Source organism: Gossypium arboreum, chromosome 6 (genome assembly GCF_025698485.1).
Source record: "Gossypium arboreum isolate Shixiya-1 chromosome 6, ASM2569848v2, whole genome shotgun sequence".
Classification (NCBI taxonomy): Eukaryota; Viridiplantae; Streptophyta; class Magnoliopsida; order Malvales; family Malvaceae; genus Gossypium; species Gossypium arboreum.
The window spans coordinates 134,056,085-134,070,091 of record NC_069075.1 but is presented as its reverse complement, the minus strand read 5'-3'; the positions used below and the strand labels follow the sequence as shown (position 1 = coordinate 134,070,091).

Genomic DNA, 14,007 nt, shown 5'->3' with positions numbered 1-14,007 from the left:
TACGTTTCAAATTAATGATGCGTTATACTCTCCTAAGTCTCAAAGAAATTTGTTGAGTTTTAAAGATATTCGCCATAATGGATATCATATTAAGACAATAAGTGAAGGGAATGATGTATCTTCAAATTACGAGTATAATTCAAGAAAATAAAATTATTTTGGAAAAATTGTTTGCACTCTCCTCTGGTTTGTACTAGATGAGAATTAGTACAATTGAAGCAAATGTTATAATAAGTCAGAAGTTTACTAATGACTTTATTATTTGGTATGACCGGTTAGGCCATCCCGGTTCAAATATGATGCGGAAAATTATTGACAATTCATGTGGACATTCATTGAAGAGCCAAAAGATTCTTCAAGCTAATAATTTTTCATGTGACGCTTGCTCTCAAAGCAAATTAATAATTCGGCCATCACCAACCAAGATAAATTATGAATCTATCACTTTTCTAAATCGGATACAAGGACAAATCAATATAGATTTATAGTAATAGTGAATAATAAGAATAAGTAATACAACGATTTCGAACTCTATTTAGAATCAAACCACCGATATTTTATGGTTTTACTCGATGCTTTGACTAGATGGTTGCATGTGTCCTTGTTATCAACTCGAAACATGCTGGTGAATTTACTTCCCAAACTTTTAATGATTTTTGTATGTCTATTGGGATAAATGTTGAACATCCTGTAACACATGTTCATACACAAAACGATCTTGCTGAATCATTAATCAAACATCTTCAATTGATTGCAAGACCATTACTTATGAAGTCAAAACTTCCAATTTCTACTTGGGGGCATACCATACTACATGCAGCATTACTAATTCGAGTCAGGCCAAGAAGTTACCATAAGTTCTCCTTGTTACAAATGGTTTTTGGTTAAGAACCAAATATTTCCCATCTGATAACTTTTGGTGTATTATATATATTTCGATTGCTCCACCACAACGCTGGGTCCTCAAAGGAGGTTAGGAATATATGTTTCGTCCTTTTAAATAAATGTGTTGTGTGTCTGGCTATTGGCCATGGGATTTCCAATTCGTCCATGGAGTTGCAAAACAATTTTTTGGACTCCCACAGGATGAGAAGCTGAAAAACTCGAGAGCAGCTAATGAGGTGGAGGGTTATGGCCATGATCTGATAGTCTCAGAAAGACAAGTTCTTGACTGGAACACTCGCTTATTTCTTAGGGTATGTCCTGAAAATCAAAGAAACCTCAATCTCTCGCCTGAAAACCCACATAATTTCAGGTATAACAACTTACACTTAAAAGCACAAAAGGAATTTTGGGGCCAAAATTTGTGGATTTGTGATGTAGTTGCTGTCTAATAGTTTGGGATTTATGATATTTCTATTTTCTTGAACAACTGTGTACTATTAGTTGAATACTTGCAGGGATATCTTGCATGCATACTCCCCCAAGGTAAAGCAAATGATGGATCTTCCCTTTAAGGCCATGGCTAAATCACTTGACTTTGAAAAGAATAGTTTCTCGGGTCAGTTTGGAGACAACACTGCAATGCAAGTGAGGTTCAACTTCTATCCACATTCGGATAGATCAGGTGTGACAGTCTTATTACAAGACGAAGAAGTGGAAGGCCTTCAAATTGTCAAAGATGGGGCATGGATCACAGTTCCTCTCATCCCTCGTGCTCTTGTTGTCAATCTTGGTGACCAAATGCAGGTATGAACTTTTAACATTAAGCACTGAAATCTTGAATCTGTATAATACAGCATTGAGCTGCAAAAGAAAATGAAGTATGGAATTAGTTGAATATGTTGTGAATGGATGCAGATAATGAGTAACAGGATATTCAAGAGCCCTGTGCACAAGGCGGTGACTAACACAGACAAGCCAAGGATATCTGTGGCAATGTCTAATGAAGCAGAGGTAGATAAGGAGATTGGACCTGTGGAAGCCTTGATAGATGATTAGAGGCCAAGGTTATACAGGAATGTGAAATATTATGCTTCTTTTAACTATGACTGCTTTCAGAAAGGCAAAGTAGCACTTGAGGAAGTAAAATTTCATGCATAGAACTTGCAAGGATTAAAGGCTATTTTTAGATTTGATGCATGCCTTTTGAAGCATCAAGTTTAATCATATATACTATACATAATATGCTTTTGACTAATGCTTTTATCGAAGTAAATTAGATACCAACTATATTAACAAATTCAAAAAATAAATAAAACAAAATTACTATAGAATGTAAAAGTGAGGTATACATATCTTTAAAATCATGCACCTATACATACAACACATGTTTTTAACGTTTAATTTTTATTTATTTTCACCTTTTTTTAACTTGAAGAATAAAGATAGCAACTTAGAATTATTATTTTTTAAAACTTCAATTTTCATAAACATGCAAATGTTATTTTAACATGAAAATACTTTTAAAATTTGCAGTTATTCAATTTATAAAACTGTCCAAGTTTACCTTGTAACTTCTTTTTCCTATTTTTGATTGATCGATTTATTTTTATTTTCTCCTACATTGTTTAACAATACCATTATTACTCAGATTTCTTATAGTGGAGTATAACTGATACTGGTGTTCAGGTTTGAGCTTTGACTATTAAGAAATAAATAGTAATGATAAAAAGAATAAACTACAAAAATTATAGTTTTCAAATATTCATAAAATAATATAAATAATATTTTTAATATAAAGTAATTTCAGATAAAACTAATGAATTGAATAAATCAGCTAAAAATATGTATAAGCATGAGGTGCATACGCCAGCAATTGTTGGTTCATCATATCTCATCTAGGCTTGAATGCTAAACAACAGAAGTTACCTTCGACACGGATGAAGGGTAACGTTTAAGTTAATATTACCCTGAAGTTACAACTTACAAGATTAGAAATGCTCCAATGAGAATGGTTTTAAACAAGGTCCTAGTGTATGCCTAAAGAATGCTAATCACCAACAGTAAGAGACATACAGAAAAAGATTCAGACGTGTCTGTGATGAGAAACATCCATTGTGCAAGTAGCTTGAGTAGAAAAATCATACTGGAGACTAAACTACTAGCAATAACTCAGTAGCATCAGTGGATTCTCTCTTATATATAATAATCACCACAATGAAATGTGGAATATTATCTGGCACAGCTCCTACACTCAACAAAATGGAGTGGCAATGCTACAGAAATATAAGTGATACAACAATGGCCACCTCCTTTACAAAGAATAATAGAAAATAAAAACAAACTGCTACCTCCTACAAAGGGATAACTCAGGATCTGGTAAACAACTACAGTCAAGACAAAATTTTGATTGAAGCATCATATTCCTGGGGCCCTACGTCACTTGAAATCAAATCACCTATATTTCTTTCATTATTATGATTTATCACCAATGCCAACTTCTGACAATTCTTCCTGTCCTAATGTTCTGTATCTCAGTGCTCATATTTATTTTATAGTCTACAACTACAATTTCCTTATTATTCAGAAACAGACCCTCTTGTAGGCATCATTTGCTTCCCGAAGTACACTAGAAATAAATCTATAAATAAATAAAAAGAAACTTCACTTTTGCAGCAACGATGACGTGCATGGGGTTCGTACACCATTAACAAGTCCTTCACCTGCTGATTCCAGTGAGCAGTAAGAGACCCGATCACCATAATGTAGAAATAACATCAAGTGAAATCCTTCACAAGTAAAAAAATGCCAAATCAATACCAGAATGATAGAATGATAATTATCTAATTAACAGATATATAAATATATACATAAATAGACACATACGTATACAATGTATCCATCAAAATTATACTAATAAAAAGGGAAGACAGGAAGAGATACAGCAACATAGAGTACGTGAGATAACCTACAATAAGATAAATTTACAAACTTAAACAGTTGCCAGAGGCAATACTTCCATGCCCTCAAGCAAGCAAGACTTTTGAGGATCAACACTAAAGCCTTGATTTTAAGAAATTTTAGCTTAAACAGCCTTTTGATCTTTTGAGAGTCAAATAGATATTAAAATGGCCTAAAAGTAGTAGTACAAACTACAGCAAGATAAAGATTAACAATATAACTTACGGATAAAAACAAAAACATAGAGCTAGCTGATTTTAACACTCTCCGGAGAAGATGAAAGTGCTGCACCATTTTTCCTAACTGATTTCTCCTGCAATACCTCAAGCTTCTCTGAATCTCCAAACAGTTCCTTCCGAAGAACACCATGCAATCTACCAAAGAGCTGCTTCTTCAATGACTCAAACGCAAAATCCATTCTCTCAAGCTGTTCCATAGCATTTACATTGTACATGAAAAGCCCATAATAAAGCTCAAAGCTGTCGCCTGCTGTATTCTCCACCAACTTCAACAGAGTCTCGTAACCTTTTGTGTTAATTGGTGTAGACTCCAACTGCAACTTCTCCAAAACCCTGCCCATCGTATGGGTAATAAATTGAGAACCTGCCGCATGCCAATCATGTTCTGCACATGTCATCTCCACCATTCGGCATCCTTCTCTTGCAAAAATATCAAGGAAACTATTACATCGAGCTACCCGTCTTTCATCATTTCCAATCCTCACCTTATCAAAAACAAAAGGAAGCTCGTTCCATCCATTTTTACCACTTTCAGGTCCAAACATGGGATGTGTGCATAGAATATCAAACTCTGGCGGTAAATGTTGAAGAAACAAATTCCTTGGAAACTCCTTCACTGATAGTACATCAACAAACAGAGTACTTCTCTTCAATCTCTGAAAAGGCATTGACTTGAGAACTTTTTCAGTCGAAAGAATCGAGGTACACAAGAGAATAACTTCAGGATGCTCTTCACAGAGGTCATTAGCATCAGAGAAGAAAGAAACCCCCAATTTCTGAGCTGCATCTCGATAATCAGTTCGAGAATAGGCTAAAACAGAGTGGCCCTGACGAGCCAGAGTCTTTGCAAGGAACTGGCCAAAGTTTCCAAATCCAACAATCGCCACCTTGAGCTTTGAATTGTCATCAACACTTCCCGATATCTTTCCTTTAAATTCATAAGGTATAGTAACATCTTGATATCTGAAAGTTCCAGTAAAAGACAGTAAATATATTATACAATTTGCATCACAATAATCCCAACTTACTCTCTCCCAAGCACTTTTAAAGGTCTATTAATCCTAGATCTATTATAAACTTCACAAATTATTATGCATTTAATACGAAATTAACCATGTCAAGGAAGAAAAAGGATACTAAAATCCTTCATTCCTAGCAATTCAGGCCATGATCTTAATATTAAACGACTATCAAAACAAAAGCATTAACCATAAACAGCCTGTACAACCAAGAAAAATTCTAAATTCTCTGTGATCTTCCTTATTCACCTTCAATTGATATAGAAAGTCTTCAGTCTAGAAGCTAAAAGAATAGTTACTATCTATGCCATGCATGTTGAATTGAACAAAAAATTAAAGAAACAAACGTGACATCCAAGAAATACCTCAAAGCATTTGAGCTGAAAGCCGATGCAGCACCATTTTGGTAACTACTATCATGCACACTCTTTACCTTCTCTCCATTCTCAAACAACTGTTTCCTCACAACGTGATGCAGCCTACCAAAAAGTTCATTCCTTAAAGCATCAAAGGCCAAATCTAACCTCTCCACCATCTCCAAAGCACTCTTATTATACAGAAACAACCCGTAATACAAATCAAAGCTATCCCTACAAGTATTCTCAACCAAATCCAACAAAGTCTCATAACCCTTTGTATTAATCGGCGTTGACTCCAACCCCAACATGTCTAACACTCTTCCAACCGTGTGTGTCATAAACTGTGACCCCGCCGCAAGCTTGTCGTGCTCCTGGCAGCTCATTTCCACCATTTTACACCCTTCACTCTGAAAAATTCCAAGGAATTGTTCACATCTTTGAACCCTGGAGGATTCGTTTCCGATTCTAACCTTTTCGTAAACAAAGAAGAGGTCTTTCCAGCTTTGCTTGGCGCTTTGTGGTCCGAACATGGGATGCGAACAAATGATATCGAAATCAGGAGGCAAGGAATCGAGGAGTAGATTCCTGGCGAACTCTTTGACGGATAAAACATCGACAAACAACGTGGAGCGTTTAAGTCTTTGTAAAGGAAGACTTCTCAAAACTTGTTCGGTTGAGATAACTGAAGTAGAAAGGAGTATAATTTCTGGGTGTTGCTCACATAAGTCGTGGGGGTTTAAGAAGAAGGGAACTCCCAGTTTTTTGGCTACGTGGGAATAATCGGATCTCGAGTGGGCTAAAACTATGTGGCCTTGAGAAACAAGAGTTTTAGCAAGGAACTGGCCGTAGTTACCGAAGCCAATGATGGCAATCTTGAGGGTGGAAATGGGTGGTGCATGGTCTGGGTGGGATTGGGATGTGGAATTGGTGGAGGAGCATTTGACATGGAGTGGTTTAACGGAATGGACAAGTACGGGTTTTGTTATTGAAGGTGATTTTGGAAGGAAAGAGAGGTGTTGGAGGAAAGGTGGAGAGGAAGAGGAAAGAAAAGAAAGAGAGGGCTTGGAAAGGGACGGATGGAGACAATGATGAGTAATCATGACTTGTTTAGCAGAAAGGAAATCTCTGCTTATGCACCTAAAATTGGCAATCGGCAGCAACCGGCGAAAGAGGGCTGACCCTGAGACCCTTTCGACTATGGGTGTGTCCAAAATCAGCAATGAACTTAAGATTTCAAGGGGTACTGTTTTAGCGGCCCTAGAGAAAGAGGGAGCGGCTGCAGCACCATTGTTTCTCAAAAGCTAATGATTTTAGTTATTCAACTCCACAAAATTACAAAATTGTTATTAAATAATTCAAAATTTTTTATTTAACTCATTTCTTTTCATTTACTGCTTATATATACAAATAAAAAATTTAATAATTTTATTCTCCGATAACGCTGACTATCAAATTAACTTGAATTTAAGGTATATTATTTTACTTGTCATTAAATATTAATACATTATATTAATTATCGAATCGTTACTTAAAACTTACTAATTAGGCTTAAAAATAAAACTCAACTTCTCAATTACTTAAAAAAAAACTTTTGAATAATTTATTAACCATTTTGTAACATTTTTAAAATTGAGTGACTAAAACATAAATTCGCTAATAGTATAGTGATATTAGATTTAGGGTGAGTTTGGATGGGCGGTGCGTTTACTTGCGGTTAGTGTAAAAACAGCGGTAGCGGTAAAATTAGATACTGTAATAATACTGTAGCTTGAGATAAAAATTAAGCTAAACGCATCGCACCGCCGCCCCAAACGAAGCCTTAGTTTATCCAAATTTTTAAAAGTCAATGCCAACTTCAAAAAAAAGTTAAACTGTGCTTTTAAGTACATGTACTTTCAATATATTTAAAATTTAGTTTTCTTACTTTTATTTTAAGAAATTTAATCTCTTTATTTTTAAATTTTAAAATGAAAGTCTAATTGTTATTAGTATTAAGTTTTTTATTAAATTCAGATTTATTGCAATATCATTTTTTCATTACATAACTATTAAGCGAGGAGAAGCAAGAAATTTTCTTTAGGGAGCGAAATTAAATTATATATTTTTACGGTAGTAAAACGTAATTTCATTATTTTATAGCTTATATTTTATAATTTTAAAAGATTAATTTTATCATTTTAGGGGTCAAAATGTAATTTTATCATTATTAATTTAAGATTTTACAAATTATAAAGAGACCTAATTGGAAAATTTTCCATTTTAGAGGGTGGAGCCTTGTCACCCTGGCTCCACCTTGCTACTAAGTAAGTATTTTCTTATTTCAAAATTTTACACCAACAAATTTAATAAACATAATAGTGCTAATAATTGGACCAAAATTTTGAAATTTAAAAAGTAGAGACTAAATTCTTAGAAATAAAAATAGACTAAATTCTAAATTTCTGAAAAATACAAGAACTTATAGCATATTTTAACCAAAGGAAAAATAAATCAGCATTTAATTTAAAAATTTATAACCAATTTGGTTACTGGTATAATAACACGAAAAAAATAATTTAGACATGAATTACAATAGTTAAAAATGAAATAAAGAATAATTCCTACATATTTAAACTTAATATTAGATAAAAGAAATTAAAATAAATCACGAGAAAAATTAAATTAATTTATTACTAACCCATATTAAAAAGATTTAAGAATTTTGATAATTTAAGTTGGAAAAGTTATGGAAATAAATTTTATTTGTAAGTTGTGATTAAAGTTAGCCTAATCTATGTAAGATATATTTTAAATTTTAAAGAAACAATTTTTCACCATAATTATTTAAAGGTCGATTTTGATTTTGTGTCACGTGCCATTTCGATGCCACAGAAAAGGAGATTTCAGCAAGGATTATTTCTTCAATTATTTTTATTTTAAAAAAAAGTTATATAAGCTTGGTAGAATGTAACAGGTCTAGCAAGTAAAACAGCACTTTTCCCAGTGGATTAAAAATGATGGCTTCATTTGTCATACACTCAATTGTTGAGTTTTGCCTGCAATTTATAACATGAATTTCAGAGCAATACAAACAAAACGCCTTCTTCCATGGAACAAAAGAAAGTGACAATACAGTTCTTAACTCTTTTCTAGATTGACCATTATCATAGTCATCATCATCATTGATTTCATTGTCAACCCTTTACAAGGGAAAATTTTCGCTATAGATTCAACCTTTAAGAGGATATGTCAAAATGTGCTACACACTAAAACTATACTTATGAAAAAAAAAGGAGATTTGGAAGAGAACCCGCAGACTGGAACCGTTTTTGTGTTCTTTTACTTAAAATATCTTGAAAAGCAGTCCACCGTGTGTGGCGAAGAAGGGTGCAAAGACAAGTGATTCAACAGCCATTAGCTTGATGAGGATGTTCAGTGATGGTCCGGATGTATCCTTTAAAGGGTCCCCAATGGTGTCACCGATAACAGCTGCCTTATGTGGTTCTGATCCTTTGGGACCAAGAGTTCTTGCATGTTCTGAAGCACCGGCCTGCATTCCACAACAAAGTCCACACCATAAATATAATAGAACCATTAACTTCAAAACATCAAAATTACAGTCAGTCAAATCATGGATACCTCGATATACTTCTTAGCATTATCCCAAGCACCCCCTGTGTTCGATGCGGAGATAGCAATCTACAAATATTACCAAGACAGAAACAACTTAAAAATGATCCTTTTGTAGGAGAATCACAAGGTTGTGGTGACCCGATATTAAGACTTGTTAACATTACCTGGACGCCAGAGACGAGGGATCCAGCGAGGACACCAGAGAGAGTTTCAACACCAAAAAAGATCCCAACAATAAGGGGTGTGAGCATAACTAGCGCACCAGGTGGGATCATTTCTTTGATGGAAGCATCAGTAGAGATCTTAACACAGGTAGCATAGTCTGGCTTAGCAGTGCCCTCCATGAGACCTGGGATCGTGTTAAATTGCCGACGCACTTCCTCAACCATCTTCAAAGCAGCACTTCCCACACTCTTCATGGTCATAGCAGAGAACCAGTAAGGAAGCATTGCCCCAACAAGCAACCCAATAAAAACTTTAGGGGTCAATACATCAACTGTTGAAATAGCAGCACGGCTCACAAAGGCACCAAAGAGGGCAAGGGACACAAGGGCTGCTGAACCAATGGCGAAACCCTGAAAAGAAATTAGGAGTGTACAAATGAATACCCATTATCACCGTAATGCAAAAATATAGATCACATTTTCTTCAAGCAAGCAAACACATAAATGCTACGTGAAGCAAAAATAAGTGCAACTACATTACAGGCCTTAGTACAACAATTAGTTCTCAACAGACAAACCAAAGAAGAAAACAAAGATGCTCAAGCAGTAACAGTTTCAAGGGCAAATCTCTTAGTAAGTAATCAAAATATAGAATAAATGTTAAAGTTCAATTTACACTAAAGCAAAAAATAAGGACTTGGAAAAGCAAACACAAGCTGGCTTCAAGGGACAAATGCAACATTTTTGCAAAGACATCAATGCCAACCAAAACACTAAAACCTGCATTAGAACTTGTTATGCCAATGCAATCCAGAGGTGACATAAATCAAACAAGCAGAGAAACTGTATGCCCGGTACTTCAGTGAAAACAAATCAAACCTTTCCAATAGCAGCAGTGGTGTTTCCTGCAGCATCAAGAGCATCAGTTCTCTCTCGAATTCTGTGGCTCATGCCAGCCATCTCAGCAATGCCTCCAGCATTATCACTGATGGGACCATAAGCATCAATAGCCAATCCAGTAGCTATGGTGCTCAGCATTCCAAGGGCAGCAACAGCAATGCCATACATAGCTGCAAAGCTGAAACTAACAAAAATACTGATTGCAATGGCAAAAATAGGAATAATGCAAGACTTGTAACCCAAAGCAAGGCCGAAAATAACATTAGTCGCTGCTCCAGTCCTGCAGGAATCAGCAACGTCTTGTACAGGGCTGCAGGAGAAAGTACACAGTTAAAATCAATGACAACAAAGGATAGTCCAAGAGAAAAATAGATACCATCCAGACTAATTACCTGTATGCATTGCTAGTGTAGTACTCGGTTACAAAACCGATAATTAGGCCAGCCCAAAGACCAACAGCAACACATAAGAATAGCTGCCTGCAGATGGAATTCAATGTCACACTCATTCTAATGCAAGCATATGATGATATTTCTCAATGAAAGAAGCACCAAGAGTTTACCAATTCTTCACAGCTTTCTGATCTCCAAAATTGAAAATGGTAAAGGAAGATGGAAGAGCTACCCAACTAACAATCCCAATTCCGATAGTCATGAGAACAGTGGAGATGATAAGCTGCCTCTTTAATGATGGCTCAATTTCCTTAACAGCCTTGATCTCAAAGAAATCAGTAGCAAATAAGGTGGTGATTAAACAAACAATGATACCAACGGAACTTATAATGAGAGGATATAACATCGGAGTCAATTCATGATTGATGCCAAAAGAAGAGATGGAAGCGACAACAAGTGCAGCACAAGATGATTCAGCATAGGACCCAAAAAGATCAGATCCCATCCCAGCGATATCACCAACATTATCCCCAACATTGTCAGCAATCACCTGAAAACAGGAAAGCAACTCAGCAACAAGTGAAAACCCAACATGAGGAACCAAAACTCAATTTCATAATTCTAAGTGCCATAACATGTTAGTAGATACAAGTTACTTACAGCTGGGTTTCTAGGGTCATCCTCAGGAATGTTCCTTTCCACCTTGCCTACAAGATCAGCACCCACATCAGCAGCTTTCGTATAGATGCCTCCACCAACTCTTCCAAAAAGCGCCATGGATGAACCTCCAAGTCCATAACCAGTGATTGCCTCAAAAAGACCACCCCAATCATCACCATAGTAGAGCTTGAATAAGTTGATGGCAATGTAAAGCACCAAAAGACCATTTGCAGCAAGAAGAAAGCCCATGACAGCACCAGATCTGAATGCAGTAATAAATGCCTTCCCAACTCCCTTTCTTGCCTCCAGGGTGGTTCGAGCATTAGCATAGGTAGCAATTTTCATCCCAAGAAAGCCAGAAACTACTGAAGTGACAGCACCGAGCAAGAAAGATACTGTGCTGAATATAGCAGTGGCAAGAGCAGGTTTGCACATCTTAGATTTGTCATAAGTGCAAGGCTGGCTCTTTGTGCTGAAACCCTCTACCGAGCCAAGGAAAAGGAAAATCAAGATTGCAAAAGCAACCATGAAAATGCCAACATACTGGTACTCGGTGAAAAGAAATGAGGTTGCTCCTGCAAACTCATAAGTCCAAAATTAGCTAATGGGGAAAGTCTTCTCCAAAATCAACAACAGAAAAGGCAATAAACAGAGCAACTAAATGTAATCCAGTAATCCCTTGCAAGAAAAGTACTATGTTAGAAACATCATCTACAGAACAAGCTAGAGTTTTCTTATTACCGTCCTCACTTAATTCTTTGATGCAATGTACCAAAACAATAAAATAAAAGATAGAACCGAAATAATTCCTCTCAAAACAGAAAAATAGTTGCATTTTCCAATACAACCTTTTGTTGACGGCAAATTTAAAAATATTGAATCTATATATACTTTTGTTTTTAAGAACAGTAACCTATAAACACAAAAATAAAGTGTAAAGCAGAAACGAACTTGGAAATGTTACACCAAAAAGTAACTTAGTATGTTACAATCTTAGAAGCACAAAAATGATTCCAAAGCATCTCACTTTCCAAAAGTAAAATAAAGTGCTAAAGCATATAATATCATGAAATAGTGCAGCATTTGCTGAAATCAGCTTTTACTCTGACAATCATTCATGTATGATACATTTAACGCAAAAACACAATCTTTTTTCTTTTTTAGAGAAGGAAGAAAACAAAGTAAATAAACCATCCAACTTTTATATATTTGTTAAGTAAGGCTTTCAGAGTAAACAAATTGAAGGGTTCTGGCGACTGAAAACTTGATTCAGGGCAGCCCCATATGAAGTAGGAATTCCAGATCTGGTACAAGCAAATACAAACCTCAAGAAATACAGACACTTAGGACAGGAAAACATCAAGAAATACAAACCTCGTGCTCCAAAAATCTTTCTTCTTCCCAGTGATGATTCATAAAACAATATCAAATTTTATACAGACAAACCAAAAACACCACCAACCAAACATAAAAAAAGAACTCAAAGATTAGAAAAAGATCTTGAAGTTCAGAACACCAAGAAAAAGTCTCGTTTTTCTTCAGAAAGACGAACCATTTCAGCTTAACTAATTCCAACATGCAAAGACGGGAACCCAACATAAAAATCATAAAAAAGACCAAAAGAATCCACTTTTCAAGAAACCCAGACCTCAAAAACATGTAAAAAGAAGGGTTGAAAAGAGCAAGAACCTTCAGATATGGCGGTCTGAATTTCAGCACATTTAATAACAACATTATGGTCATTAAGACCTTCTTCTTCTTCAATGAGGTAATCGGAATACCCGTTTTTCCCACCCGCACCGTTGTTACCGGGGGAACCCGAGTCTCGACCCGGGGAGAGCTTCACCTTGGAAACAAGAAGCCATTGTACAAGAGAAAAGGCAATTCCAATAACGGCGCAAACGGGGATCAAGATCTCAGCTCCGAGATCTGGCAAAATCGAAGACCCCATATTGACCACCCTCCTAAAGAAATGAAAAGAAAAGAAACGACCGACGCGAGAGACAGAGAGAGAGAGAGAGAAAAGAGAGGACTATTTTCCAATGAAAGGAAAAATGGGAGAGAAATGAGAGTTTATATACACGCAAAGGGTATAGTCAAAAACTTTAAAATATAATAAATTAAATCACAAATTAAATATTTTTCTTTTCTTTTTTTTTTTATAAAATTGTAAGAAGTGGAAGGAAAGTTTTACATTTACAAGTAAGTGGTGAAAATCACTTTTGTTTTTTACCTTTATTTTGGGGGATTATGTGGGAATTTTACAATTAAAATTAATTTAGGACCGAAGTCTTTTTTTATTATTATTTAGAAATGTAATTAATAATTTCGTTTGACAACTTTGTGTTCAAACTACTTGCCATAATTGATAGTGATTACTTGGCTAAAATATGATTATTTCCAAATATTCATCTTACAACTTAACTAATTATTTTTTTATAATTTCATTCTAATGGTTAATGTTGATATCACATTGTGATTGTCACCGTAACTCTGACGGTTTATTTGATGGGCATAGAGACGTAAGTGATTGTAAGTAATTCAAGTTAGGAGGAGGAAGAAGAAGGGTTTTTACATGTGAGAATTTGGGAGAAGAGAGAGAGATTTTGATTCCTTTGCCTTAGATGGTCTTATAAAAGACGATGTTGATTCTTCTAGAGACATCATGTGTCCTTCCCTCATTAATTTCATATTTCCTAAAGCTTAGTCGACCTGTTGACCTCCCTTCCTCCTAGGTATGGGTTGTTATGTTAGGAAAACGGGTAAATACAATGTATGGATGGCAAGTATTATATCCCCACCAGGAATGTGGTTCTCAC

The 14,007-nt window shown here is 35.5% G+C and overlaps 1 protein-coding gene and 1 pseudogene across 1 annotated transcript; one reads left to right on the top strand and one right to left on the bottom strand.

Moving 5' to 3' along the window:
* Window positions 1–963: 963 nt before the first annotated feature.
* Window positions 964–2,043, top strand: LOC108474960 (jasmonate-induced oxygenase 4-like; annotated as a pseudogene).
* A 1,001-nt stretch (window positions 2,044–3,044) lies between these two features.
* LOC108453215 (uncharacterized) lies at window positions 3,045–13,268 on the bottom strand. The gene is made up of 12 exons (XM_053029387.1): window positions 12,878–13,268; window positions 11,189–11,763; window positions 10,699–11,078; window positions 10,529–10,615; window positions 10,116–10,446; window positions 9,237–9,647; window positions 9,079–9,138; window positions 8,787–8,989; window positions 8,573–8,639; window positions 5,467–6,761; window positions 4,069–5,045; window positions 3,045–3,671 (listed from the first exon to the last, which is right to left on the bottom strand). Exons 1-11 carry the CDS (start codon window positions 13,137–13,139, stop codon window positions 4,091–4,093), a joined length of 4,626 nt encoding a protein of 1,541 aa, XP_052885347.1. The 5' UTR covers window positions 13,140–13,268; the 3' UTR covers window positions 3,045–3,671; window positions 4,069–4,090.
* Window positions 13,269–14,007: the final 739 nt, after the last annotated feature.

What these genes read in the sequence shown, in the direction of transcription:
- LOC108453215 (XM_053029387.1), bottom strand. Translation starts at nt 13,139, where the DNA reads ATGGGGTCTTCGATTTTGCCAGATCTCGGAGCTGAGATCTTGATCCCC. An exon ending in CAGAAAGCTGTGAAGAATTG is followed by an intron (nt 10,616 to 10,698) that starts GTAAACTCTTGG and finishes TTCCATCTGCAG; the next exon opens with GCAGCTATTCTTATGTGTTG. An exon ending in CCACTGCTGCTATTGGAAAG is followed by an intron (nt 9,648 to 10,115) that starts GTTTGATTTGTT and finishes ATTTCTTTTCAG; the next exon opens with GGTTTCGCCATTGGTTCAGC.